This window comes from Diprion similis, chromosome 6 (genome assembly GCF_021155765.1).
Source record: "Diprion similis isolate iyDipSimi1 chromosome 6, iyDipSimi1.1, whole genome shotgun sequence".
In the NCBI taxonomy this organism is placed as follows: Eukaryota; Metazoa; Arthropoda; class Insecta; order Hymenoptera; family Diprionidae; genus Diprion; species Diprion similis.
Genome location: NC_060110.1, coordinates 16,544,744 through 16,571,463, shown reverse-complemented (window position 1 = coordinate 16,571,463; position 26,720 = coordinate 16,544,744). Strand labels below are relative to the sequence as shown.

The 26,720-nt window shown below is 35.7% G+C and overlaps 1 protein-coding gene across 2 annotated transcripts; it reads right to left on the bottom strand.

Moving 5' to 3' along the window:
- On the bottom strand, window positions 1-26,682 carry LOC124407364 (proline dehydrogenase 1, mitochondrial). 2 transcript variants are annotated; one of them, XM_046883439.1, is made up of 12 exons: window positions 25,858-26,682; window positions 6,286-6,494; window positions 5,884-6,065; window positions 4,531-4,595; window positions 4,235-4,419; window positions 3,930-3,932; window positions 3,193-3,367; window positions 2,967-3,077; window positions 2,740-2,871; window positions 2,397-2,596; window positions 2,224-2,312; window positions 1-2,040 (listed from the first exon to the last, which is right to left on the bottom strand). In XM_046883439.1, exons 1-12 carry the CDS (start codon window positions 26,260-26,262, stop codon window positions 1,835-1,837), a joined length of 1,962 nt encoding a protein of 653 aa, XP_046739395.1. In that variant the 5' UTR covers window positions 26,263-26,682; the 3' UTR covers window positions 1-1,834. The 2 variants fall into 2 exon arrangements, with proteins under 2 accessions (XP_046739395.1, XP_046739396.1); XM_046883440.1 differs by lacking the exon at window positions 3,930-3,932.
- Between the last annotated feature and the right edge of the window lie 38 nt (window positions 26,683-26,720).

Genomic DNA, 26,720 nt, shown 5'->3' with positions numbered 1-26,720 from the left:
TCGGATTTTAATTTGTTTTATTGTTCCATCGACATGCTAGAATAAATACGGTAAAATCAACGAATATATTGTAAGGGTTTTGAAGAAATTTTACAGATCTAATTTCCAAAAATTTTTTTTTTCTATTAAGCTCATGGTTGTTTTCTTTGTCAAGCAAACGTTATTTATTTCTTTCGTCATTTTAATTTTTGTACCACAAACCGCATGGTCATATTTTTTTCTCATGATACGTTTATAATATTATACGCATTACAGAGGGATGATTTTTAGCCCAAAATAGGTTGCGAGAATTGACATAATTATACCTAATATTTTAAAATAAATATTACAATATCAATAAATCTCACCGCTTTCACAACAAGTCATTAATTACACTTAAAATACATCAATAACAGCAGACATGATCTTGTCACGGCTTATAATCCATTAATAAACCGGTACAAACTTAAAATTGGCGACAATATTGAAAAGGTACAACTGAATTTGATACGCATAAAAATATAGGTAAAGACATAGCAACCAGTTTTGGATTAAAAATCATAATTTACACCATTGACGTACAAAATATATTACACATCTCAATTAAGATTGAAAAATATCATAGTAATGGAAAAATATTATAAATAATAATCAAAATTCATCGTTCCTCCAATAATAATCAAATGATGTAAACTGCTTTCTCCACGTAAATAATACCACGTTACGTCTTCGAATTTTAATTATAAGTGTCAATTTGCAAATTCAATAAATTCGTATTAAATTTTATCTCTCTTTGTATAAGTATATACATATATATCATATATGTATATTTATGTTCATAATATTCTATGTACATGTCGAAATTAATTTCTCACTATGGCACCACTCCAATTTTGTAAATAACTTATTTCTTGTATTTATTATATTCGTCTATATGCAGCCAATACATGATGCCTAATAGTAGGTGTGTCTCAAACACAACTTTCCCAACATCTTACAACATAACAACTCTCAGTAACCTGGAATCTGTTAGGTACTACATACTCTTACACAAAATTACCACTCATCAAACTCTGCCTCCACAGTTATTACTGTCATACTATGTGTTACATGAATTTATTTTCATACAGTATATGAACTTTGTGAAACAGCTTACTGTGTAAATATCTATTGTAATCACTTGCTAAAGATGATGTGAAACTTATCCACCGCCATGTGAAACTAAATTTTAATCAAGTTGTCAACATACTTTTCAATTGTGACAACAAAGATGGAAACGATTTCCCGCAAAAATATGAAATAAAAAATATATCGTTTAGGATTTCAGACGTGTATAGTACGTATGATGTTTGGAGTTCGGTAAAAACAATCATATGAAAACAACTGTGTGCACGCGAAATTGGTTAACGCCAAAAATAGTTAAGTCACTCTGCATTGTCTTGATCTTGAATAATCGTTCCATTGCAACTCACATTGAATTCATAATTACGATTACACCTTAGAGGGTGAAATAAATCGGGGACAAAATCTGATTAAGGAACATGGACAAGTCGTGTGATTTCTAGATGCAGCGATGGTAACGGGTAATTTCAAACTAAGGCAGGGTTTGACGGTTGGCTTGAATGACTGCACTGTCGGGCATTCGTTTTGTTAATTAGACAAGAAACCCACCATACAGATAACCTATCATACCGATTTTCACACTCACTTATTCTCAAACGTCACAAATCCACCAGTTGGTTTTATAATATAATATCTGTAGTCTCGTAGCATGTGAGAAGGATCAACAACGTACAATCACTACGTCAAGTTCGTACTTGAAATGAATTTGGGCGATGCTTGAGATGACAGTGACTCAAACAGGGGTGTAGTTTCCTTTGGGTTTGTAAAACAATTGTCCGCGTAACAAACGCCTACGAATTTCGGTTGCTAAAAGACGCTTCTCCTTCTTTATTTTAGTCAGCACCCCTTTGTTCTCCTGGGCTCGCCGTGACAAGTATGGCAGCACTTCCTTCACAGGTCCGTACGGGATATATTTGTATACTGAATAGCCGGATTGACCTGCACCAACATTCATTAACATTAGATTTAGGAAAAGAAATAGCGTTAAAGTGATACAAATCAATTAAAATTTAAGAATCAATCCTACGTTGAGAATGTTAGAAGCGGTTGCTCGTAATTGAAATCGGATGTTAGTGAATAATAGTATTAATCTTGAACAAGATTTATAATAAATTGTCATACCAAGAGGGAAAGTCAAGTAATCGCACATTCCAAGCAGCTGTCCGAAGCAGATGACTTTGTCCTCAGGTGATATTCCAATTTCCTTCATTCTACAAAGTAAAAATATTATTAATTTTCCATTAGTGTCACAAAGAGTTTGTACAGATTAATTGAAAAGACATTTGAACACTCACTTTTCAATAGCAAATCGCACGGTATTCTCGTTGTGGGAAGCGACCATGATACCGATTTTTCTAGGATCTTCTCCTTTGTCTTTATATTGTTTCATCCTCCGTAAGCATTCCATGAATGTCTTGTGATAAGATTCGGTTGTAGCTTCAAACGTAGGATTCGTCGGGTCTGGGTAACCCATCGCAGCTGCTCTGGCTCGTTCCTGAAATTTTTTTACAGTTAATCTGCGACTTCAAACAAACAGTTGCCTGTAATTTTGAGATGAAAAATGCGTTGCCGACCTTCAACGAGAAATTGCTAAAAATGATCTACATTTCTGGAGGAAATGTTGTTTATGTCACTTACCTGCTCGATATAAGCTCCTCGTACGAGCTTAGCGCCGAAATAGAAATTTTGCCGTTCTGCTTGTTCAAGATCAGTCTTGACTTCGTTAAAGGCCTCTTGCAGATATGTCTGGTATGTGTTGAACACCACGGCCTAGGAGGTAGACCAGATTGAGATTGAATGCGCATTCATTGAAACCTCTGTAATGACACAAACTTAATACACTCATTCTTTTATAAGTAAATTACCTTTTTCGTATTGTACTTGCGCATCATTTCCAGAGTGAGCCGAGATATCGCCGGCTGGAAATAAGTCTGTTCAGCGTCAATCATTATGCGAACATCCAACTTCTCGGCAACCTGTATCAAATCATAAATCAATGAATCACTGTCACAACTGTTCCGCTTTTTATAAGTAAAGTTCATAGTTAGCTCATGCATTGCTCGAAGGTAATATGGTATTGATGATACCTACTGAAACGATATTGTTGAGTCTCCGAATCATATTCCTGAACATCTCTTCTTCCTTAGGCGTGAGCTGAGTCATTAACTTGACCATTTTCCCAGTCTTTATGTCTGGAACTTGGAACGTCTCGCTCAGTTCGTAGTTTTCATCCAAAATACCGCTCCATGGGAATAAGTGAATGACACTGTAAAACAAATGATTGGATATTATCATTATTTTACTTTAATCAATCCTCACATCCTGCATACATATTACTTTTAGTTTCAGCTCCATTCCAATATCCCATTTCAGTATTACAAAGCATGGTTATTAGTCTTATCTCAAACTTCAAACAGAAATAATAAGGAGGAAGGGAGGATATTCCAAAGATTTCACAAACACCATGACAGAAACCGATTGTAGGTATTATTAATACTGATAAATCATTTGATGCAGTGCCTAAGCATGTTTATTGCATCAAGGTAAATATTTTTTCAAAATTTTGATCATGTGCTTGAACATGTGAGAGTTCCACCTCGTGTATTCTCATTACACAATAATCAAAATAAAGTTCAGAGGTTGTTGAACAATCATAAAAATCAATTCAGGACAACAAGCATAAATTTGTTAGAGCAATACGAATGGCCCAAATCTTCCCAAATCCGTAAATTCTAAATTAAAACAGTTGAAAAATTGAACATTTTGATAGAAGTATTATTCACACGCATCCAACTAACACCTAATACGAATATATTTTTATTCCTTACTTTCTGGATGTCCAAAGCGAGGCCGGAAACAAACAAAATAATGTAAAATTAGATTTGTTACATAACTGTAATCAACTGATTATCTGTTATGTATACTTTGAATCACTTAGGAGGATAAAACTTTCCGCAAGTATCAATATGAAATAAATCTTTTCATGACAAAAGATTTAGTATATTCCAGTGGATATTTGTGGAAAATATTACAACATTGATCTCTTGTCTGGCTTTTGACTAATCAAGAAAAACTACAAGCCAATTTGTAGAACTATAACGGAATACTGACGTCAACTGATGATATAGCATACCCTTCCTTATCTGCTTGAATTTTTTCAAGAAATTTTTGTACGGGTGCTTCGTCTCTAATATGCGCCTCTTCAAATTTCCTCTTGAAGTCGTCAGGTTTGGCGTGATGTGCCAAGACAGCACCTTCACCTCCAACAACATCAGACATATATTGACGCGCCCGCATTATCACCTCAGAAAGTTGGAGCTGTGAAAAAACATCAATTGGTAATCTACGATGAAAAGATAATCCTTGTTCCTAAAGTTATTATTATCATTATTTCCAATAACAGGTTGGTCGTTCCATGAACATACTAACCAGAAGTTGAGGGCGACCAAGAGCCGTCAATTTGACAGCCGTGATACCAACTCCCATCGAGGCACCTATAAAGATTACAGTGTGTTACGTTGTGCGTTGTACTTTTTAGACGAAATTGTTTCAGAAGGATTGTACGCAGGCAAATACAAAGATAGGATTAGGGAGAGTTAGGATTTGGCTTACCAGGATCGGGGTTGACTTCGGAGTTGAGGGTGAAATGGTTATTGGGGTATTTCGACTTCAATGTCTTTACTTCGTCGGCTGAAAAAAATATCGCTTGGCTGTGCAATGATCGATATGACGTCGTATCTCCCGTGGGATATCACTTTCTCAACTCATGCTTGAACTTTGAGATTCTAGTATGGATTAGTGCTAAACTGAGCAAAAAAAAACCAACCAATGAATAATGAATCTGGGGCTTCGTCATGCATTTATGTACATTGAATGCCGATGTGGTAAGATACCAGGTGAAAAATTTTACACCGATGACCGTGACTAGAGGAAAATCAATGTTGGCACCAGCGTACACTGCATGTACAAGAACTCCGGTTTATAAATAAGCGAATGCAACTAGGTCTCTGGCTCTCTGTCACTCGACCAAAAACGTGACATAACACTCCTGAGATAATGATTCAAAATTCATCCTGAATAATGTTCAATATATTTTTCATCATACTTACGCACATACGTATAAGAAACTGAATAGCTAGTAATAAATGGGAGAGCGTTGACCTAAGAAGGCCATTCTAATACAGTCGTTTTATTGCTTTTCGAAGAAATGCTAATGAACATAACTGACTGTTTCCTGAAACGTATTAACCCGCAACTAATATGAGTTAATATTAATTTCAAATTACCACATAATGTTTTATCCCTGTTGCATAATGTCCTTAGTTAAACAATGTGTGTAATCAACTCCCGGAAAACCTCAGCCATAGTTAAGCAAATAGAAGAAAATAACAAGCTATAAAAATGAAATTTGAAATGGAAATGCAAAGAGAGTGATGGAAGTAACAGATGTATAACGGGATTTGGGAAAGAATTGATGATTCATTTTTACAGTTTGAAGTGAATGTACATAAGTTCACTCCCTCAATGCAATGATAAATATTGTATATTTTACATATTAAATATTATAATCGAGTGACCAAGTCAAATTGATTTAAACGCAAATATTGATATTATAATCGTTGCGATGAAAAAAAATACAATCTAAATTTTACGACTTTTGGGTCACGATTCATTTTTGAAATCCTATAAATTGATATAAAAAAAAGTGCCGAATGCTGATGACAGTGCAGTTATTGAACCATTACAATGAGGCTCTCCTCGTTCAATGAGTCAATTACTCACCAGCAACAGCCTCCAAACATCTAACAAAGACATCCATGTTCCGTTCACAAGAGGCTTCGTTTAGGTAAAAGTAAGTCCTCGCAGACGCGACTTTGTATCGCCGATCAGCAAAGGATTTCTCCACATGATACTTCTTGATTGTACCTTCCCGTGTCTCGTCTCCAGCCTCGGATACCGAAGCCCTGAAAAAAACTTCAGAATAACTACCTATCTTACCAACTTTATTTATATTATATCAATACGAATAAAGATTAATTAATTTCATTTCACTCTCGTTAACCCCGGTGAAATTTCATACTATGGAGAACGAAAGCTAAGTTTTGCGTCGACTGATTCAATTACGTTTAGCTTGTATATTCGGCAAGTGGATATTGTAGATATTTAATATGAAAGACGTCTTACTGAACTTCGCGCCGTTCCGCTTCCTCCTGAGAAAGATCCTCTTCTACGGAATAGTCGAGAATTGGTTTAACGCCAAACTGTCTCAGTCTGTCCAGAACTGGACGGATTTTTTGTTCATCTTCTCCTGCCACAAAGTGACCATAGAAGGTAGACTTCATCAACGCTGCAAATAACTTGTCACCCAGCACTGTATTGGCAACTTTCATCAACTGGAACAAATAAACAAAAAACGTTATCTCTTCAATCAGTCTGAATTTCATTTAACCATAAATATACAACAGTCGCGAAAAATTATGACGTCAAGAATTTTTACGACAACATCCCTATCATTTTCATTTCCAGTTAATTATACCGCTAAATAATATTCACCAAGGAATAAGTCAAAACTTGTACATAAGCCTTAATTAATAAATTAATTTACATAAGCTATAAAAATTGCAAAAATTTTGTTCACTTCGAAATTTGCACCTCCGATAAAAATGCCTATTTTTGCAAATAAAAAAAAAGATGAGAAAAACGAAGAAAGAAACGGCTTCGGAAAGCTTCTCGAAATGAATTTTAAACTGGGTTACACGTAACATCATCAGCATGCCACTGTAAAAATAGTCTCTTGTATAAATTGGTGCGTATATAATCCAGCTCATTCCTAGATCAATCGCACCACACGGTATACACGGTATACATAATATGACAATACCAATCAATAAGCATAATATTTTAAGTAAAAAGCTATGAAAACCAATGGGTATATACATATATATATATATATATATATGGTACATAAAAAAGACGAGTGTCTCCTTGTGTTGACATATTCATTTCACGTCTATAACGTACAGCGTTCTCGCAACGTTCTCGTTGGGTCATGAATCAAAGTGAGATATGCACGTATGGATCTTTGATCAGTGTTACTGCATATCGGTTTTGCAGGAAAGCTCGCCAACCCCGTGTGGTATTTGGGTCTAGTGGATGACGGTTCACCACGTGCTCCGCTTCTCTTGGCCTTCCGGACCGTTTAGTTAGCGTTCCTTCGATCCTAGATCATTGGCACATGGGTTGGCCTTCTTTAAACGAGAATGGATTTTCCCTCCGCATCGAGAGATCAAGGCGATTGCCATGGGCACAAACCGCTGCCTTGCGATGCCACGTAGCGCAGATCGCGCTCCGTTGATGAACCGAGAACATTTTATGCGAGTGATGCTGTTTCCAGGAAACATTTAAATCACGCCGCTCTCGTCGCATATATTTTGCACACTTGCACAGTGACCCTTTTTACCGGAAGTTAAACCGATCCGACTTCGAACACTCACGATAAGCTTTAGCAATCTTTCTGTCTCTAAAATTGGCTTTTAAGTTTGCTGATCGATTGATGATTAATGCATAAAAACTAATGAATACATGGAGGTGTAACATTTACCAAGTGGAATTCGTCATAGCTGCAGATCGTGTGTACTTAACAATAAGTATAAAAAAGAATACTTTTGAAAACAACTTCGTATCTTGTATTACAGATATACGTATACATATATCCACAGCGCAGTGCGTAGAAATCTGTAGGTATAAGTCACGAATCTGTAAGGATAAATAAAAATATCGCCATCAGCAGGCCAACTGATCTGCGAGAATCAATATCTAGGCTACAAGTAAAATTAAATCACCATACCTGTTTGATCTATTCGAATCAATGTCACCTCGATACAAAACCTATTTTCAGATTCGACCTGCAGTTATAATATACTTATACAGCTGACGGTCAGCTTGCGATTTTGCGTAACTCTCATTATAAAGCAGAGGTTTAATTTTAGCTCGTATTTTAGAGTTTGTTAAGAGTGTCGGTTGTACTCAAGATAAATGAAAGTAAGACCCTCAAATTCGGGATGAAAAAATCACTACTTCCGCATCTTTAAGAATGTATGAATATACTTTAATTTTGAAAAGCCAACTCCTTCAAAGTCATTTTTAAATTACCCAATCGTGTTAATTTTTTAGCCTGAGATTTCGTTACATTAACGTTACTCACTTCAGCCTGATGTTACAATCTCTCTCTGATAGAGGGAAGCAGTAAAGGTGAACGCCTCAGGCTTTCCGAGTTGCGCAATGTTAACAAAAATAGTTATAAATAAAAAGTAAAAGAAAAAAAAAAAGCAACCAACGAATAGAACCGCAACAGCTTATAATGGTGCGCACGCGCTGCTGATATAGGTACGACGTTCGTTCTAGTTTTACTCGACGTCATTGTACTTGAAATCAGAGAGTAAATTTTCGTACGCATTCAGTACAATCGTTACACAGAATAATAATTGATACGTAATAAAATTTAAAAAGGGAATTAAATGAAAATCAAATAAGAAAAGAAGAAAAAATTGTACAGAATAATCTCGATTGAAGAGTCAAAACTAATTTATTTAATAATATTTTTCATCAAATCCATTGGATCATATGACACAACAAACGATTTATCCAAGTGTATAACAATGAAAGGTGAAGAATAGACTAGTGAAATTTTTAGTAAGCAGCTGATTCCGGATAAGAAATAAAAAATAAATAAATATCAAGTATGTAACACAAGATGTCGTGACACACGCCATCCTCTCGGCAAAATGCAAAAATTGTTCGTTATAAAAGTATCTGCGTATAAACGTACGGCGACGTAATAAATTTTGCGGGATCAGTTACTGTTTGTACAGCTGTACGTATACTTTATCAGGTATACGTACATATACATATACATTGTACACGTATTAACGTAATTATATAAGCGTACAGAGTATTGAGTAAGAACCGAATTGAATGAAGGTTGCAGCACGTTGCGTAAAACCAATTTCGTTACTGTGCGTGAATAACAGGGGCGTGAGTAGATCGGAATTATCACGGGATCGAAGAGTGGAGGAGACAAAATTTTTCTATCATTATAGGGATGCTGACTGATTGCTTACAAGTCGAGAGATGGAAGCCTGAAATAAGCGGAGATGTTCGAGAATATAATTAAAACACGAACATGGTTCAACGAACTCATTTCAAAGGATTCATTCGACGTTTTAGTTCGTCCTCTCATCGATCAGTCCACTTTCAATTATTATTACACATTACACGAGCTGTGTAAGAATCGAAGTTGCAATTGGAATTTATTACTGAACGGGAGGAATAGGAATGTATGTTGGATCTTGATGCTTAATTGATATCAATCTTGAATAAACAACAGGTAGAGTGATCAATCGATCTACTCGAGTTCTGTAAAATTCCACGAAACTATTTTTGTCGAATGAACATCACGTCACACCTGTGAATTAATAATATAGCCTTCACCGTTGATTGAACATAAGTTTAAACAGCTCAGGACAAAATTGTCTCGATAAAATACCCATTTCCTGGCTACTTTCGAATCGTTTCCAAAGTTGCGTAACAAGTTTGCGCAGTAATTTGCGAAGGGAGACTCAATAATGAACACGATTAAAAAATTCATGAACATAAAATTAAACCTCCTTTTCGTGCGATTCGCTGATTTTACCGTGTATTAACTGTCGTGTAACCGAAACGTGCCGATTAATAATGAAGAGTATTTTTTTACGTTATTTTCTTCATTTTTATTTGGAGTGGAAATTTGAATACTGAATTTTTTATAATACGGTTAAATAACTTTTCACGAGGTATAAAATTTGATTTGTGAAGTGCATGAGGGAAATTTCACTGAAGCATTAAAGACATGATTTGACATTCGAAGCATCTGGAAAACTTCATTATAAGGTTAAGCCTCAGGGAGAAAAAAAGTAATTGAGAGATTTCGTTGGCAAATATACACGACGCAGCAGATTAGAAATTAGATGATCTTCCTCGTTTACACTCACCACACTTGACGTTTGCCCTTGTAAGTCAATTACAACCGTTGTAGTAATATATCTACGCGATATCTAAACTAACAACATTAGTTAAGTTAGCACAACTTGCACTTACGAATATCTGAACGAAACCTATTGGATAATTAACCGTTTGTTAGTTGCGAATCCGCGATGAAAAGATTTATTTTACTGCGTATGAAATTTTCGAAAATAGTAGAACCATTAATGAAATAATAACGAAGAGTTGGTAATTGAAAATTTTTAAACTGTAATTTGCGGCTAATTATCAATCGTAGTTTTAATTCATATGGCCGCAATTTTTTGAAAAAACAAATTTGAGGCTACACCCACTTCACGTTAAGAATTGTGAAAAACACCAAAGTTTTCCGACAATTAACCGCTAATGATCCATGACATTTTGAAATTTACTCCGACACAATAACAAAAAGTTTCATTTCAATATATGAAAATCATTATGCTAATTTAACAAATCAAAGTTTTGAATATTTTTTTATGAATGTACCTTTCGAGTTAAAATTAGGTCAACAATCGCAAGTGTCTTGTTCAACCAAACTTACAATAATAACTTTGTCGACACGTTAACGTTTTTTTTCGACACATCTGTTTCAGATTGAGAGTTCAGACTGCAACACGATTTTATGTAGTGAAAATTCCAGATAATTTGGGTATTGAAAATGATCGTGGAAGACGTAAAAACAGTTAGAAATGAAAATGTAAACGAAAAGTTCTCATGAGTTACTGAAAAAGTTGTTTCTCGATAGATGTAATGCGGCTAAAATCATTGCGAATCTCTTGTAATCACGTGATAGATAGTGCTTAAGAAACCGTGCGACAATGATAGTCGGAAATTATATAAATCGCTGTGTAAGTTTTGCGGTAAACACGAATCGGTTTGAATTCATCAACATTCGAGAGACTTCAATTTCATCCTACGCTTTCGTTGATTTCCAGTTCACCAAGTGATTTCCCAACGTTCTAGGTGATTTCCATTGATACGTTCTGATTTCCTGCGATTCTACGCGATCCGGTAATCACTGATAAATCATTTAACTCGCAAAGAAACGGATTTTAATCCATCCACTCCACTTTGCAGTGGAGATTGTAAATTAATTTATGACGGAGTAAAAACTGACCAGTCATCTTACCCTTTTTATGATTCATCTACGCAGCTGCTTGTCATCGCTTATCGTAGTAAATACGTCAACTACTATCGGTGCAACGATCCCCGAGAAGACTTATCTCGTATTAATCACAAACTCGACGCAACGTACTACTCGAGAGATAATTATGACGTAAACAGTTCTTCGCGTAAATATACGTGTAAACGTACATGCATATTTATAAGCATTATACGCGTCACGTATGGCGCGTCATCATTCATAAGCTTTAACCGATAAGCAGTTATCTCTGAATGAGCTAAATAACCAAGTGATTCTGACATAATGGTAAACATATCGAGGGATATCGACTCTGCGCACGTGGTGCAGTGTATGCTTTTAGATAAATATAATCTAACCATTATGCCAACGGCTATTAATTAATATTTGTGAACCAAAGCCAGAGAGTAACGGTTTTTCAACGTGTGAATCAATTCTGTTCGTTACAAATAAACAATTATTAACATAGAAGTGTAAGATTTTTCCATTCTTTTAAACATAAATTACTCAAGCTCGGTTATTAAATTATTTATAAGCGAATAAATTAAGATCAAATTTTAAATTAGGTAATTAGGGCTTATTAATGATGAATGTAAAAAATTTTCTTTCTAATTCATAACGTAAAAACAATTTTTCTTTTACTCTTATTTTGTGCATTATCCAAAATACGTGACATTCACTTCGCTCTACAAGCAAAAATATCAAACTATTCGTATCGTTTCGGTTTCTGGAATGCGTTTTAGACGATAACAACTTTGGTTGCGCGTTTTTCTAACTATATTGGATTTCAATCAGTTTTTACATTATATGTACTTATATATACGAATAATCAATGACAATAAAGTACATCTTTCGGAAGAAAATTTCAAAATAGTAAAGGAAGATGAATTACTGTTTTGATTGTGAGTTCGATAATTTTTGTTCCAATTTGGGAATCAAATTTCAAATCAACAATCAAGAAATTACGTTTTCAGGTCATGAAGTACCGACTCGTCTGTTAAAAAATCGAAAAAAAAAATATTTTGAGACCCGATTCGTTGTTTTTTGTAGAAACGCGTTGCCACTGGAATCTCTCACCTCATATTTTCATATTCGTTTTTTCTAGAACCATCCCGGGTGCCACTGGAGCAGATATCAGGCCTTTATTTATCCGAGAAAAAGGTGCTAACCTCAGACACGTGCGTTTTTACGCAATTATAAACATCGACTAATCGTAAGATTATAACATATGCAAACACGTCGGAATCAAGGACAGTCAGGGCTTAAACGAAAAAGACAAATACTACTATGTCAAGGTGATAAAAAGTAGTTACGTAGTATATCGTTCCAGTTATAAAATCTCGGGGGCATAAAGATTGCAAAAAGAGAAACGTGGTTTATTTTCACCTTTCATTTGCCACATTATACATGATCTAAAAAACAATACCGAATCAATGTTCTCTCAACTATTGAAAATACTTCGAATAGCAATGCAATAAAATTAATACTTTCATTATTAAATACGAAGAAACTTTCATAATACCGTAGAACTATAAAATCTTCAATGTTTCTGCGTGCCGTAAGATAACGTGACATGACTGGGGTGAAAGAGAGCAAATCAGAACAAAAAGTAGAAAAAAAAAAAATAAAATAAATAAAATACAGAGTAAATAGGTCAGTAGTAAATATATTTATTGCAGTGTTGCGGCATACGCGAAACACTGCGGAATTGCAGCAAAATTTTTACGAAATACGAATTGTACAACTGGGAGAATGCCAAAAAGAGAACGAGAATCTCTTTTGTCAGTTAAATTTACTGATATATATATATTCGACATAATTCATTGATTGCAGCAACGCTTATTACACTTTAAACAATCGCCAATAATAATACCTAGAGTATCTCTCACGCTATTTGGTCTTTCCTGTTACATTGCAGGTTGTGGTTTCGATTCAGATGATAGATAGAAGTAGGACAAAAAAACAAAAAATAAAGAGAAGAGAATAGAAAATGTCACGCAAATTTCAAGGCAATTTCATGCATACTTTGGCTATATGTCTATCTATACGATGTATGTATGCGTCCTAACACTCGATTACCTAATCCTAATCGTAAGTCTTGCTCTGGGCGTGCCAGGGCCGAAGCGATCGTAAGAGGATGCAAATATCTACTTACAAGAGGTTCGGAAGACTTTGCATTATAGAGGCGGCATATTTCGGCGACTACCTATTTGAGTAACGCGATTGCGAAACGATGATATTCTCAAGGACGATCGGTCCTTGATCCGGATCTTTTTTCACACGTCGGCCGGCTAAACCGGTTCTTCCTTGATGTCAAATTCCACCTGACGCGTACAATACTAACAACAACAACAACAACAGCAATGACAATAATAATATTCAACCGAAACGTCTTGGCAATTAGTGTAACTAATTTTATATGTTGAAATTTTCAGAGCGAGATGAAAGTCGGGAAGTCATCTCGAATATTTTTTTAATATTATATATATACTTTGTGCCTCTGGAATATTTCTTACATATATATATACAGATTTAAATATGATCCGATTTTCACACCACGTGTAAGAGAATAAAAAAAATATATAGTTAAGATTGTCTGCATTATGCGAGAAAAATTGAAACATTTTTTTCTCTTTGGGTATTCGCATGTAATATGGGACTGAAAATGTCGATGAAAAGTGTTTCATTGGCAAATTTCGGTGATCTGACTGAAGACGAATATGAATTTTGTTTTCGAAAACATTAGACTTTTCGACAAAAAAAAAAAAGAAGACTTCGGATGATAAAAAATGATAAGAGAACATTTTTGTAGATCACTCAATTCCTTACAACAATATGTTCTGACCTTATCAGTACACTAATGAGTCGATGAATTATTAGATGCCAAGATTAAAAAAAAAATTCCCATATTATTTACACGGGAAATAGAAAATCGCGATGATGCATATCTAAATATATATAAATATTAAGAGCTGAAATTTGAACAGCATCTTTTTTCGTCATTTGGAAAAATATTTTTAACTTGTATTAATTAAGAAAAAAATGGTCGATTTTTTTTATACAGTCTGAGGAAAAATTCCTCGCAAAATTTGCAACTCGAGAATTGTTTGAAATTCAGTAAACCTGTTGATATTTTATTCAAACTTATCGTCCATGAGTTGGTCCAGAGAAGTAACTGTACACGGTGTATTCCATACCAAATCGCCCAGCCTGTGGCCTTGATAATTTTATCTTGTTTTAATATAATTTATTTAAACCACATATCGGAAGCACCATTATTTTATTTTATATTTAGAAAGCGATGACTCCAACGCGAAAGTGAGAGTGAAATTTCGTACAATTTTTTGTACAAAGAATATACAATATTTATTCTCAATAACTGCAACATCAAAGAGAAAATAACGTCGGGAGAGTTTACGAGAAATCGCTCTGCTCTACGGATAACATCTTATTATAAACGATATGAAAAATTTACCGAAAAAAATTGTTCCAGAAAATTTTTTTTTAATTTATTGAGATCAAATATTGAACTCCTTGCGATGAAAAAAAAAAAAAAAATACAAAAAAAAAAACAACAGAATTCCACTTCCACTTTGGTTTTAAAGTCATAATTTTCCATCACGAAATGCGCACTGTAAGTAGTCATATATATTTTGAATAATTTCTTAACAATTTTTCGAATGAGAACTGCCAGATACAAAAAACCAGCGTATAAAAAAAAATGATCACAATCAGAAGGTTGAATCACTTACCACGGAATACCCTGTACATATATAATATGTATAGATAAATGGTGATAAAAAAAATTAATAAAAAAATTGTAAATAGGCGTTCAAGTAACGGTAAGACGAGTGGACCGCATATATATATGACATATAAGAGAGTCAAGAAAAAAAAAAAATATATAAAAAAAAAACATACGCTAACTATATATATAATATATAAAATATAGTTATACCTACTTGAGAAAGATATGCTAAATATTTTTTAAGGGCGCGCAAATTCATGGAGGCATTTCCTATGTGCAGGGCGAGTGACGAGGTAGGACGAAAAAAACTACTTGCCAGACGGACGGCTGGCTGCTATACGAGTGTAAATGCGAACTCTAGGGAGTCCGTGCAGTTATTCTCGTAAGAGACTGCTGGCTGAGCAGATGAAGCTGCAGCATACCGTCTATTTTCGATGGTCGCTTACAGCTTCGGAGAAGATGATACTGACTTTTGGACGAATAAGGTCCACACCGACGAGGAGGACTGTTCTCCTCAGCTTAAATCAGTTTTCGAAATTCCTTGTTATAGAGGATTTCAGCGGTAATTCGATGCCTAGTCATTTGTATGTAAGAATGTTCATTTTTTTTTTTTTTTTTTAATTTTTTTTTTCATTATTAAGTTACCTAAATTAATTAAAAAAAATTTCAATTGAAAATATTGATCATCTCTACGCTGACAATGAAACGATCGATTGTTTATCAGTTTCATTCGATTTCTCATATATATATATATATATATATATTTTTTTCATCTTTTTTAACACACGCGAAATATTTGCTGCATGCACAAGGATTAGCAAATGGAGAGTTTACGGTTCACAAAGTATGGAGGCTAACACTTGTACAAACATATGTGTGTATGTTTGAATTATATCGTCTGTATTTCTCAGACTCATATTATTGTAGCTTCGTATATGAAATGTGGAGAAAATTGAAAGACCGTAATATTCGAGACTATAATTTTACGTTTTAGTATACACTAATTATTTGTCCTCACATATGTGTTATATTGATTGAATGATTGATGATTCGCAAGACTCAGTCCCGACTTAAATAATTGAAATAAATGAGTAAAAGAAGAAGATAATAAATGTACGAGTTTTTGTTTATTATTATTATTAAAGAATAATACGGAGTTTGTGATAAAAAAAAAAAAAAAAAATTCGATGAAGAATTGGAAACGTTCTAGATATAAAATCTGCGCTATTCTTGTACAATACATCGAGTAAAATGTTACGTTAACTGAGAGCGTAATTCAAAGCTCGTAAAGTTGTACTTGCTTATTCACAGATAATTGAAACCGCGGTTGAAATTACCGGGAAATTTTTAATGTTACATACTTGGGTATCAATGCCTGAATCATTGACCTTTCCGGATTCTAAAGCGTTGGAAAATTTCTTCAAGGCGAATCTAATCTGCGCACTACTTACAACAAATTCACGACGGAGCGATAACATGTGTAAATTTGTATACCTACCTATAAATTTGGTACACGTGCGAAGAGAAAATGTGAGAATTGGTCGGAAAATGAGACCGCGATTGAAAATAAATTACGCAACATGATGAATAATTTTATTTTTATCGCTTATTATTCACTCACTCAGTTGAAAAAACTGTGTAATAAATACGAATTAATATTTGTTGAATGTTTTAAAAATTAATAAAGCCTGAATTTTCAAATTCCGTAACCCTAATTGCTATACCTAATAGCAAAGTTTGCTTAACTTTCGGTTCCAGAGTCGTACGCCTTTAAATTACGCCACGATATAAATAGCCAAGCATTTTTTGACGCGAACATAATCGGATCTCGAAATCGTTTGTAGGCGGCACAGAACCCGCAACCTTGCGTTGCGTAATCGTAGGACTATATTAGCAAGTCCAAACTAGTATTATAACGAATATTCGCATATTTCTTGACATTCGCTTTCGCATCTGAATTCGAAAAAATTGTGCAAATAGTTTGCAAACGTGATTGTCACAAATACTTCATATTTTGGTTATAAAAATTGTAAGAATAACATAGAAAAAAAAAAACATAAGTTCGATAATGAACGTTTATTATAAAAGTTTGTCTTCACGTTTGAATCGCACTCTGACCTTAAAATTAATTTGTTTCTGTTATCAATTTGTCATTAAATAATCAAAAAAATAATCTGCATAGTTCAGATCAGCTCGCCAATTTCCGGAATCAGATGCAAACGGCGCTAATACGTGCGTACGATTTGCACAGTGTCAATCCATTATCAATTTTTAACAATAAAGAAATGGCGCCAGATTTGAAAATGTATATTCGCATTCGTATACTCAAAAGTTTATAGCCGTTACATCACTAGTCCAAACACGCGGTTTACGTATATTTTAATCAACTCCTGAGACTAGAGGGATAAAAGCATGCAGCACTATTCTTCTATCTCTGTTTAGCCGCATGAGGATAATTCGACACGCGTAATACGAGACGCGGATAACAATATGGCGACTATATCAGCACCGAGAATCATTGTTATGATTAGTGGTGTATGCATGTATGCAAAACTTGATTATACCTCCAACCGTCACGGTTAAGTGCTGATTTAAATCAAACCTCGAAATCTCGATTTCACAGGATGGCCTGAAATTGATGGTCAGGCTGAAGTAAATAACGGAGCAAATAAGGTTGAGGAGGTTGATTGGCGAGAATTGCCGATACTTTTTACTAATTTTATCCCGAGATATTTGTAGATTGAGTATTGATCGAATTATCAAATTCTTAACTAATGAAGATTTTTAAAAAAATCGAGAAATAGAAAGTACTGGAATTGGAAAAGGAAACTTATTGTAAGATACAATATAAACGTGCCTTTTCAAATCACTTGGAAAAGTGTTGGAAATCTATAAAGTATAGTTGAGGTCGGTTTCATTCTACATAATAATAATTTCAATACAAAACTTTTGCAATCCACGGAGTCTGAAGAAAGGAAAAGACGTTACGTTTGGTGTGGATAAAAATGTAGAAAAATGAAAAATTAAAAGGATCACAATATCAAAGTTTCACAGACACGAAAATCCATAATTTGATATAAGAATTTAAAAATTTATAAATAGTAGAAATTGAAAAAAAAATTTCAAAAATGTAGAAAAGGCAAAACTTTAAACATCGCCTACAAACCTTTCTACATTTAAACTTTTCTGGAATATATATATTTCGACACTCTGCATTTCTAAATTTTAGAAACTCAACCCTACAACCCTTCTATTATCTAACAATTTCTCGACATTTTCATCCCGTCCAAAGGAAAAAAAAACAACAATATACATATATTTTACAAAGTGTACGGCATATTTCGGCAAATTCCAGGATGGCCACGAATTTGTGGGTAAAAATTCCATGACATTTCCATGTTTCCAGGACCTAAGACCTAGTTTTCCCCGAAATATTCCCAGTTCTAGTAAGGTACTGAAACCTAGATCGTTCAGCTTATTAACTCTACTATATTCGATTCAAATTCAATTCGAATTTAAGAAAAACATTATGTACAAAAAAATCAGTTCCAACAAATTTGTTAGCTCAAAAAATCATTTCTAATTCCCATGATACAAAAGTGATATTTTTAGACCAAATTAACAATCTCTTGACATTTCCAGATGTGCGGTCACTCTAAATTCGCTGCGTGTGTTCTTCGAGTTTTTTTTTTTTTTTTTTTTTTTTTTTGCGATTTCGTACAGGTTGTTTCAAACAAAATGGCCCGTTCTACTGGGACTTGGATAATCAATAGGTTTACATCGATGACCGCAGTACCTAAAAGCGTAGCTGCTGCAGTCAGTCTAATGACCAATAAGTATTGCTCTCCGTCTCCGAGCGGCAGTCGTAAATAATAATAATAATAATAATAATAATAAGAAGAAGAAGAAAAAGCAGGGGTTTACAATTAGATAGTCACAACGCACGTGACGCTTGCAACCCCGCTTCTTAATATCGGTGTGTTCATGGTTTTTGCTACAATCTGCGATGTTTGGCTTATTCTCCCCCCTCTTCGCCATAGCAACATATGATCGATTTTTACAATAATTATAATGCCATATGGGTATGAATAATACGTGACCGCAAACACGGCAGAAGTTGAGTGCGTAGAAAAAACAAAATTACTGTCAAACTAAACTGCATGGATAACTTCGGGCGGTGAAATCAGCTGTTATCGATCAAAGACTGTTCGAAAGGCTTCTAGAATTACTGAAATCGGCCCCATTACGTCACAGATCAATACGTGTCTAATACTTGCACGGTATTATATCGTTATGATACAGTAATGTTTCAACTAAAGACTTATGCCGAGAGAGAGAGGACTGCTAAGCAGTACGAAGAACAAGAAAATAAATGACTAATGAAGAATCATTTCTATTAATAAAATTTGTAGGTATGATCGTTAAGAGAAAATGTATGTCTGGTAATTACATTAAATCTGTTGAAAACACGCAAGATATTTCGCTTCTTTGAATAAATATACATATATACTCTGAATTTTTCAAAGTATTGAGCGAAAAGCAATTAACTGAGAAAAAATTTTCAGAGTTCGAAGATGAAACGAGGTTTTCGACGAACTGGAAAAATGAAAATTAAGAAACGGATAATTTCAATTTGATTCAAATTTAATGGATTATAAAATAGAGCGCATAAAATGGCCGCATGCTGCAATCACCAAGATGGAAAATGTTTTTGGGCAGACTATAATTTATCAACCATACGATTAAGGATAACTGATCTAAAATTAAACATTCCTTGTATTTCCTTCGACAATAAATTATTCCCCCCCGATTTCAATTGATTTCCCTGCAGTTCATTTTGTTGCACTGTTTTTCTGGTCATTTCTCTGGTCATTTCTCAAACCCATTTTAATATCCCTTCAAATATAAGCTCTCGAATATACGAACAAAATTTAGGCAAACAAAACTTTGACCCGAACTTAACTCGACCTACATAAAAATTTCGATTATAAACTGATTTATACTATACAATTCAATACAATAAGTATAGGAGTACCTATTTCCGAAAGCAAATATTAATTACGCTTAAAACAATATTTGTCAATGAAACGTGGACATAAATTATGCATAAAGTTCAAATGCCCTTCAGTAGGGTTGAAGCCCGACCAACGGGAATTAATACTCAAGTCTCACGGGATCAATGTTCTGGACGATAAGGTAAAGTTTCTGCCTGCGTTTTTCTTCCGTTACACAAATTATCATGTAGATCTATAATAAACTTACGATGATATATATTGATAAATCGATGAAAGTAAATTAAGGAAAAATAATAACTATACATATATAATAACTGATTTCGAGACGATAAATTCTCTACTGATCTTTAGACTGAAAAAAAGAAATGACAAAAAAAAAAAATACTGTTCTTATACAAATAATACTTTTTCTTCTCCGTCATGAGTCATTTCAATCATAGAAAAACGAAACTAGTGTACTAGTACTAGAAGCCAAGCCGACTATGTATGACTTACAAGTACTTAGCGGAGGCGGCGAGGAGTTGAGATGCGGTTAACAAGAATCGATAAACTGCAGAGGCCGTCGTCCACCACGACTCTACGGAAGTATACATGTAGAAGGGTATGTATGTATGCACAATGCATGTATGATAGTCCTCGCCGCATCACTGCAGCCGACGTACATACATGCATACATATATAGTCAAGTCCCAAGCGTACGTCACACAGCTTAAGGAATGCCAGTGCAGACGGACAGACAGCCTATCGCCAACGCTGATTCAACCCCGATTTCACGAGAACGCAATCTGGCCCTTTTCCAATATCTTTCCGTCAGAAGCTCGCCCCGAATTCCGCATCCTTATACGGAATCTTTCTCGTGTCAGCCGAAAAAGTTTCACGAATTCTGAAAATGTGCGGTAAAACCGACGCCCGAAACTCGAAACAGGACAACATTTTGCACGTAATTTGAACTGACAATGAGATAAAACATGTTAAATTTATTATTATTTTAGAAAAATTTATTATTTATTATTTTGTTTATCTACTGTACACATCAAGATTCAACGATCGAATATTTAACGAGGCTGAAATTAGTAAAGTTAATATATCGAAACACTGAAACAAAAATTACTATTCTGCACTTATTTAGCGCATAAAAGCAGAAGAAGTTGAATTTACAAAATCTGAGTTTGTCGATGTTGTATTAACAGTTTACTAAATTTTAACTAATCGTTAAAGTTGCAAAATAACGACTTTATCCAATGATGCATTATTACAATAACGTTACAAACTTCAGCTTGATGATATTTAGCATCATTTCCATAACGAAGAAGTGTACAGCTCCTCCCCTCCCCCCCCCCCCCCTCCCTGCCACCGCCATAATTTTTTTTTTCAGTCATAAAATTCTCGCAACTGTATACACCGCCAAACCGACAGACTGTAGCGTTTTTCGTCAACCTAGTTGCAGAATCTTGTCGGTAAATCACTTGTGACAGGAGTAACTTACTCCAAGTACAAGCCTTACGTAAGAAGTTGGCACAATGCATCAGCCGAAATTGGTCCGCGCCTCATCAGCGTGTGGAAAAAGGTTTCTATTTGTGTTTGCTATACCTATAACACATGTATATATATATATATATATATATATATATACACGCATACGAAGGACAACGAATCCCGATAACATCATGATCGTCAATCTGAAAGGTCGTCGATCACGCCCGAGGATAAATCAGTGACAAAACTTTGTCACAACATTATTATTTACTGAAAATCTCCAAAAATTTCTTTCTAGCATTGCCTCGCGCAATGTCTATAAATTTTTTCAAATTCTCTCATTATTTTGAAAAGTGCCTATAAATCTTCGAAAAAAATAAAAATAAAATAAAAAATGTATAAAATTTTGCTAAAATTTTCCTGCAATATCTCTCACCAACTTCGTAAGGATCTCCTAATATTACTTGCCAATTGTGCGAAAAATCTTCCTGGTGATAATTGCAAGTAAATGTTGATATAGGTAGGCTTGATTGGAGAAGAAGAAAAAGAAAATGTGAAGAGAGACTGTGTGTGTATCTTTAGTGTCTAACGGCTGACGCAGCCGGCAATGCAGCAGCTCACGTCACAGAATTGAATCCTGTACGTCGACTGCAACGACGACGATGACCGCATACGCACGCTGGTGCATTTCCGAAACTTAAGACGATAGTTTCTGCGTATAGCCGTATGTATAATACAAAACAGCGAGTAGAATAAACTCGATACGTTGTAGCGGTCGGAACGGAACAGAAAGGAAGGGTGGGGGTGAAATACTAGAATGGCCGATTCGTGATGAGGCTGAAGTTAGTAACGTTAACGTAACGAAACATCAGGGAAAAAATCATTATTTCATCATTTTAGAATAGTTTTGATGGAGTTGACTTTTCAAAATAAGAGTATTTACCAAATTTCTGACATTGCTAAAGGTGCGATGTAACGATTTTTTCTAAACATGCATCGTTGCAGTAACGTTACTAACTTCATTCTCATCGATTCATGGAAGTAGAAAAATATCGGTGTCTCAAAGAGGCGAAAATCTAATTTTTAGATTAAACGTAAAATCTAAAATCTGTATACGGTTCCACGTTATCGAAACGAGTTCCGACGATTCTACATCGGATTCTACATTATACGTCATTCCACATTCTGACTTTTCTATTTCTTCACCTCTCCACACTTCGATTTTCTGCATTCTTGAATACTGAGAATAAAATTTTGGCTTCTATAAAAATTCGATACGGTAGCGTTTCAATTTTTTGATTTTTCTATATTTTTACTCCAGCCTGGAACATAACAGCCTGCAAACAGACAGTGGCTAAAAATATTCTGGATTAAACCAAGTTGGGAAGTGGAAATAGGCGAGGATTGGCGACATGGTAACAAATTAAATCTGTACCAAAAAATATAAACGAAAAACCAACGTCCCTAGACGCCCCCCATTTACAGGGCGCCTGCGATTCTATACGCGTTGGATGCACGTCGAGTTCGTCGAATGCAGGCGAGACTGCATGCAATGCACGACGGAACTTTAACCCAGCGTTATTGATTTCGGCCGCACAGCGGGTACCGACTCCGTCGTCGTCGTCGTCGTCGCCGTGGCTGTTCTGTGCCAAGCAGGAATTCCTCCTCCCCGAAGAATCCGACGCCGCATGGCACTTTATTCGTGAAACACCCAGAACAGCTGGGCTATGCGACCGACGTTGCATGGCTTACGTAACAGTTTCGATTTTCCATTCGCTCTGCAAAATTACCCCAATTATTGGGCGGGGGGGGGGGGGGGGGCGCCACGCCGATTCGTGGGGTGCAATTCATACAATTTATCCATTCGCGTACATGCGTGTGCTAAAATACTTGTATAAAATTAATTCACCGCAATAAAAGAGCTTCTTAAATACATGTATTTCATTTTATTTTCTTGAGAACTAATCGCCGGATGGACACATTCATTATGTCACAAACGGTGAATGAATTCGATGTAATTATAAAGTGAATTTGAAAATTCTCTCGAAGCACGTCGCGCGTCCGCTTGGAGATCTGTTATTAGTGCCGCACGATTTGTATCCAGGCATGTGTGTGTGTGTGTGTGTGTGTGTGTGTGTGTGTATGTATGCATATATGTATTTACGTAGGTGATAATGCTGGGGATGCCCGTCTGGATGCACTGACCTTCATAACGCGATCTTCGTAGGCAACCAGCTACGCAATATCAGATGGTGCGAGTATAATCGATGAAAGCGTAAATCAATTGAAAACATGACAATATCGGAGAAGGCTGATTACTCTTCGGAGATGTGAAATTCAAAGAGGCGTTTCTAAAGTACCGTCTGCACGTTTTAGCGTACATGTGCAACAAACTGTTCTCTGCCAAAGACAACAATTCCTCAAACTGTGTATAATAATATATGTATATCAGGGTGTGCTAGGAAAACGATTCTTTTTTTTTTCAAACGCGCGTCAGAATTACGATAGAGCATCTCAAACAGTGATATTTAGAGATGCCTGTTTTATTTTTACCATTTTTCATTCAAATATTACGTAAAGAAAATCGGAAAACTTTTTAATTTCGTTTTTCTCGTAAACGACTTGACTTATAAACTATCAAAATAGAGATTTTTATAAGAAATTTCACGTCTATGAAAAGGTATTCAGATAAAATTTTCATAACTCGAACCTATTACGAGATATTTACCTACAAACATTCAGTCAATTGCAAATATCTCTTAAATGGTTAGAATTAGGAAAATTCCATCTCAGTACTTTTTTGTAGAGCGTGAAATTTTCTGTAAGAAACTGTATTTGGATAGTTTACAAGTCAACCTGTTTAGGAGTAAAAAAAATTCAAAAATTTAAAAAATGGGCACCTCTAAATATCAATGTTAAGAGCTCATAATTAAATGGGATGTACTATTTGAAACGCTCTACCGAAATTCGGATGAGCGATTGAAAGGAGAAAAATGAAAATTTTTATTGGCACACCGTATAATGTATAGTAACGCATATATCGTACATGCGTACTTTTTACTTTTTGTAACGAAAATCATTCATTAAAGCAAATAAAATCAAGGTTCTAAGACCTAAGAATTAAAAATTATCTGTGATCTCATATCTTATTAACTAGTTAAATAACAGAACACGTAATACTGTTCAAATAACGTGTTGAAATTTTTTTCGATCAAATTCGATGTGATACTGAATTCGTTAAATTTTCGACCGAAACCATGAGTTTGAAACTTTAACTAAGAACTGTTTGAAATAGAAATGAATCGACGAAGCTAACAAGCGAGGTGCAGGCTTTATGATTTATCATTGCTAATAAGCAAAACGAGTTACAAGCACTCAAATTTCGGTAAAATCTTCAACGTTGTGTTTTTTTTTCCCCCTAGGCAAGACTGACAAATAAGTTACAACGCTTAAAATAGCTACGAAAACATATGTACGAATCATTATAATGTCATTAATATAACTAAAGCGTTTAATCGTATAAATTGAAAGAAAAAAAAAGATGATTCAGAATTTCCATGAATGTTGTGGGATAATTACAAAAGTACCTAGTGGTCTGAAAAGCGAGCTAGAGAAAAAAAAAAGGGACGTAGAGGAGAGCAAAAAACTGTCGTGTCGGATAAGTACTCGATTCTTGGATATTTTATATGAGAAAAAAAAAGTCTAAATAGCCCACAACTATCGAATACCATTTCCACCGCCACGTAAATTTATAATATTTTCGTGAACGTTCTTCAAAGGACACTGTTATAACGCAGAAGAAATAATTACGTCGAGAATTTTCCCGAATGTTGATGACTGCACGTGCCTAGGCGAGATAAAAAAAACTCTGTAGGATAAAGCGGTCGACTCGTGGTAGTCGGTTTGAAGATACGAACAACGTACGATTTGAAAGGAAGAAGGAAGTGAAAAAAGGTCAACAGTAACGTATCTACTATGCCGTACGCGTGTAACGAATCATTCATGCGTGTTCCGAAACGCGTCGAAACGCGCGCGGGTGACGGAAGAATGTTCATTTCGATCAAGTACCGCGTGGATCCGAAAGGATTACTACGTCAGGTGAAAAAAAAGTCACGGCAAAAACAAAAGACAAATCAATCGGTGGATGCGTACGCATGTGCATGTCCTGCGGTCGTAGTTCCTGTATACATACATAGTTAGTTATCTATCATCGTGCAGCGATTAGCCGGCAAGAGATGCGGCAAGGAGGGGGGGGGGGGGAGGAGGAGGGGGGACTGGATGCAGGTACGAGTGATAATTACAGTCGCGAGACAACATACCTTCATGTTGTTTTCGACGATGAATTCCATTGTACATAGCTGGTAGACGATGTAGGCCCTCATTAATTCCCCGGTGGTTTTGCTCTTGAAGGAGGCAACGGGGTCGTTGAATTTTAAATCGAGGGGATCTATTTGCCTCGGAACAGGTTTAGCCGTTGAATCACCGCCTCCGCCGCCGCCGCCTCCGCCGCCTCCACCGCCTGTCGCCAAGGAGCCAGCTCCTGAAGTCCTCGCGGCAGCAACGCTGTCATAATCGCTCTTTCCGGCAACCTGGGAAAGCTGTACAGCTGCAGCGGCGGCGGCAGGACGGGTTACATTTTCTAAAATGGTCACAGGAAGGAGCGGTAGTTTCCTCCCGAACTTTGATTTAGCACAACACCCCGGCACCGATCTCAGAAACGCCATGACTTGATCGATCGATCGATTAATACTTCGAAATTTGTGGAACGATTTATTTTTCTATACGCGTTGCTTTTACAAGGGGAAAGAAATACTTTGTGCCTGCGTGCGAGCGTGTTACGGATACGGTCGACGAGCGCAGAATACGGATCTGTGTTTCTCCGGTTTAATACGATTTACTACACTCTTATTTCCCGTGGAAATTCTCGCTCCTGCGAGAGCTGCTCCTCTCGATGATGTTCGGCCTCCTCTACCCTTATTTCGGCAGTCGCGTCCCGTGTCCCGAGTGATTTTCAACCCAGTTTATTCGCGAATTGACGGACGGGGGTGAACCAACCTGTCGCGACCGAGATCGGAGGCCCCAATAGCGGCGAGCCGCAATAACCCAGACGAATCGTCGGATGGGTTGCGTTGCGCACACTGACGCATTAGTCAAGCGCGCTCGGCGCAGATTCCAAATCGAA

Coding starts and splice junctions, on each gene's coding strand:
- LOC124407364 (XM_046883439.1), bottom strand. CDS start 26,262: ATGGCGTTTCTGAGATCGGTGCCGGGGTGTTGTGCTAAATCAAAGTTC. Junction 2,872..2,966: donor GCAAGTACAATACGAAAAAG/GTAATTTACTTA, acceptor TCTACCTCCTAG/GCCGTGGTGTTCAACACATA. Junction 2,041..2,223: donor TTACTTGACTTTCCCTCTTG/GTATGACAATTT, acceptor ATGTTGGTGCAG/GTCAATCCGGCTATTCAGTA.